Consider the following 2984-nt stretch of genomic DNA (forward strand, 5'->3'; position numbering starts at 1 on the left):
GCTTTCTGAGGCAAAGCTCTTGAAGTTTCTCTGGTCAAGGTTGTGCGCAGGTGCCCAACCCATGTGTGGTACTGCACAGATGACCACTCAAAGATCATCAGTTACAGGTAAGCAACCTGTTTTTTGGATGGTAAGGGAAGGGACAAGCAGGCAAAAGCATTGTACGGAAGACACAATACCCCCTATTCCTTGTTTCTCTTCTTACCCTCTCTTACCCTTCTGCTGACATAACGCTGTCACTGCCTTCGTGCCGAAGAGGCTGGAAACATTACAGGAGGCGTCTGGGCCTTTATGACTGGAAACAAGATTCAGCACAGACAGAAGTGGCCTAAACTGGCGGTGCCTCAATGAGTAGGCAAAAGCAATACCTGTCAACTATTGTCATAGTGTGCAGCACATGCTACTGGCGGTGCCTCAATGAGTAGGCAAAACCTGTCAACTATTGCCATAGTGCAGCACATGTTCCTTAATGCTTTGCCACCAGAGAAGCCAGGTTGTACAGCATAATGGTTCTCATCAAGCTGAAGCTGCCATTAACAGTGTGGTTTTGAATGCATGCGTTAATACCTGTCTTGTGTTTTAAGGTGCCCTCAATGCTGAGCACAAGCCTGAATGCGGAAGCTTTACAGTTTCTCCAAGGATACTTACAGGCTGCGAGTGTCACATTGCTCTGACCTCTCGTTTCTGGCATCAGAGGATCAGAGTTTCAAAATTGTGTCAAAATCCGCCGATACTGACTGTCTCCTAAGCAAAGCTCGGAGAGGACGAAGCAAGTTGCTCCTTCAAAAACACTTTGTCGAATTGTTTGCTTGACGCAGAATCTGAAAGATTTCATTCACACGACCATAGATAAAGAAGCAAAAGTGACTTTCCCATTCCCAGTTTGCTTTCAAAGGGAAATAGTAAATAGGAGTTTCTCATTTTGGGATCGATTGGGGTTCCACATCTGCTGTGTTTGGGGTAACATTTTAAAAGGTATAGAGCACTGGCTGCAAAACTCATTTTGTGTCACTAAAAATCTTTTTTTCTCCAGTTTGTCATTTTTATTTCTGTTTGTGTCTTTAAACTTTATCTGAATTGTGAATAAATAAGTTCTTGTTTAAAGGGTCTGCCTAGCAATGTATGTCTTACTCTGTTAGAATAAATTGTAACAGTCTGCAAATGATGCCATTGGTCCCATGCCATACGCAGTGTGTGTAACTTTGTTTGTCATCCTGGCACTATTCATGATGAAGTTAAAATTGTATTTGAAGGGGCACCTTCATAGTATTCTGACTTCCACTGGCAGAAGTGTAAGGAGTGTTCCTTTACAAAAACACTCAAATCCTTTCAGGAAATTCATAGCTATTTAAAAAAGTAATAAATGTCTATTAAATGTAATCCATGCAGGTGGTTCTTGTTAAGCAACTATGTTCAGTTATCTTTGAGGCTTGCTGGTGTTCTTCAGTTTAATATCCAAACACTGAAAATCTGTGGTAAACAGAACTCCATATATCACTGAATTTTGTTTTGAGGAGAATGATCAGCTAGTTTTAATAGGGATGGGGAGTATCTGGGAGTCTTTTATCCAGCGAAGCTGGTTTGGGGTTTCAAATACTCAGAAGCCAATAAAGAAAATAGGAAGGGGGAGGAGGTAACAGCCTCTTAGTGGTTCCTCTAATGAATGTCGTTGAGTTGACGAAGACTGAAAAGACCTTCGCAAGTTAAAAGTGCAATATAAATAGGAGAGCTAGAAGTTTTCCCAGAGGTATGAAACTTGGCATTCCTTGAAAGTAAAAACCATGCCACTTTCCTGTTAGAAGCCTGAGGCCCAGAGAATGTTGTGGTGATTCATACTGCCATTCTGCTGGTGAAGGTAAGTGTGGACCTGTGTGGGGAGACTGGTTCTCATGCCACTTTATGTAGGAAGAATAGGACAAGGATATCAACCTCTTTTTAAAGAAAGTATGTTGAAATTCTTTTCTGCTGGGGACTTGCAATTAGGAATGTTGGAAGTGCCAGAGATGGGTTCTGATATAGCACAGTCCAGGTAGCAAGAATCCTTGAATTTTTATTTATGATTTTGAATATCTTAGTTCCCTGCGGTATAAAAAGCTTTTACTTTAAACGCGAGGCCTGTTTACATGAAATATTCCCCCCCCCCTCCTTTAGCCTTTCTTAGGTACATGTTGACATAAGAAAACGTAATGTCTGAACTGGGCAACAACCACAGATAAGTGGCTGGCTGCAGTTTCAGTTGCTATGGAGGCTGCTGCGATCACGAGAATCGCTGCCGGCTCACCAATATAGCAGGGTGGCGATGGGGGGGGGGGTTATGACCGCTTGTTGGTAAGTGACCCTTACTTGTAAGGGTAACATAAGAATTTTGAATAAAGTGTGAATGCCAAAAATGCTTATTTGCAGTGGAAGATGAGTTACCAGAAAAAATCTGGGAACATGTATCTCTTTGATTTCCTGAAAAAGATTTACTCCAACTGTACAATCTTGTTTTGGTTGCACATGGAAAGATCAATGTTTCATCATGTGATTGTATCTGCACAATCTGTTCCGTTTAGGATGTTTATAGTGGGACCTGCTGTTGCATGTACGGGCTGAAATCCTCCCTCAGCCACACGGTGGCCTTGAGCAAATCACTGCTGCATCTTAAGTGGTGAGAATAAAAGGAATCTTCTGTATGCAATGACTCCAAGGCATGTCGGTTCAATAGTGTTCTGCCATTACACAGCCTTGAAAATTCTCTTCCATCCTAAAATTCATGCAGTTTGTACCACCAGGCTAAGGTTTGGCAAAGAGAAGCTAGCTGGGGAGAACTAATCTGGCGAGATTTCAAGAAGACTCATGACTGAAATGGCTGAGCTTGCAGGTACTGAAAATATGGTACACTTCTTCTTTTACACAAGCAAAACATACTTAAGTATCTTCTTTTTTTGGTTTTAAGTTTTGGTTTTAAGTTTATCACATTCATGAAACCACTGGGGGGGGAT

At 41.8% G+C, this 2984-nt stretch overlaps 1 protein-coding gene across 1 annotated transcript in view; it reads left to right on the top strand.

Moving 5' to 3' along the window:
• CSE1L (CSE1 chromosome segregation 1-like (yeast)) overlaps positions 1-2325 on the top strand; it is a 40114-nt gene extending 37789 nt beyond the window's left edge. The window contains exon 25 of the mRNA XM_015410911.1: positions 585-2325. Coding sequence (XP_015266397.1) covers positions 585-674 — 90 coding nt within the window. The 3' untranslated portion in view covers positions 675-2325. The remainder of the gene's footprint in view (positions 1-584) is intronic.
• Positions 2326-2984: the final 659 nt, after the last annotated feature.

This window comes from Gekko japonicus, unplaced genomic scaffold (assembly GCF_001447785.1).
Source record: "Gekko japonicus isolate JY-2015 unplaced genomic scaffold, Gekko_japonicus_V1.1 scaffold125, whole genome shotgun sequence".
NCBI lineage: Eukaryota > Metazoa > Chordata > Lepidosauria > Squamata > Gekkonidae > Gekko > Gekko japonicus.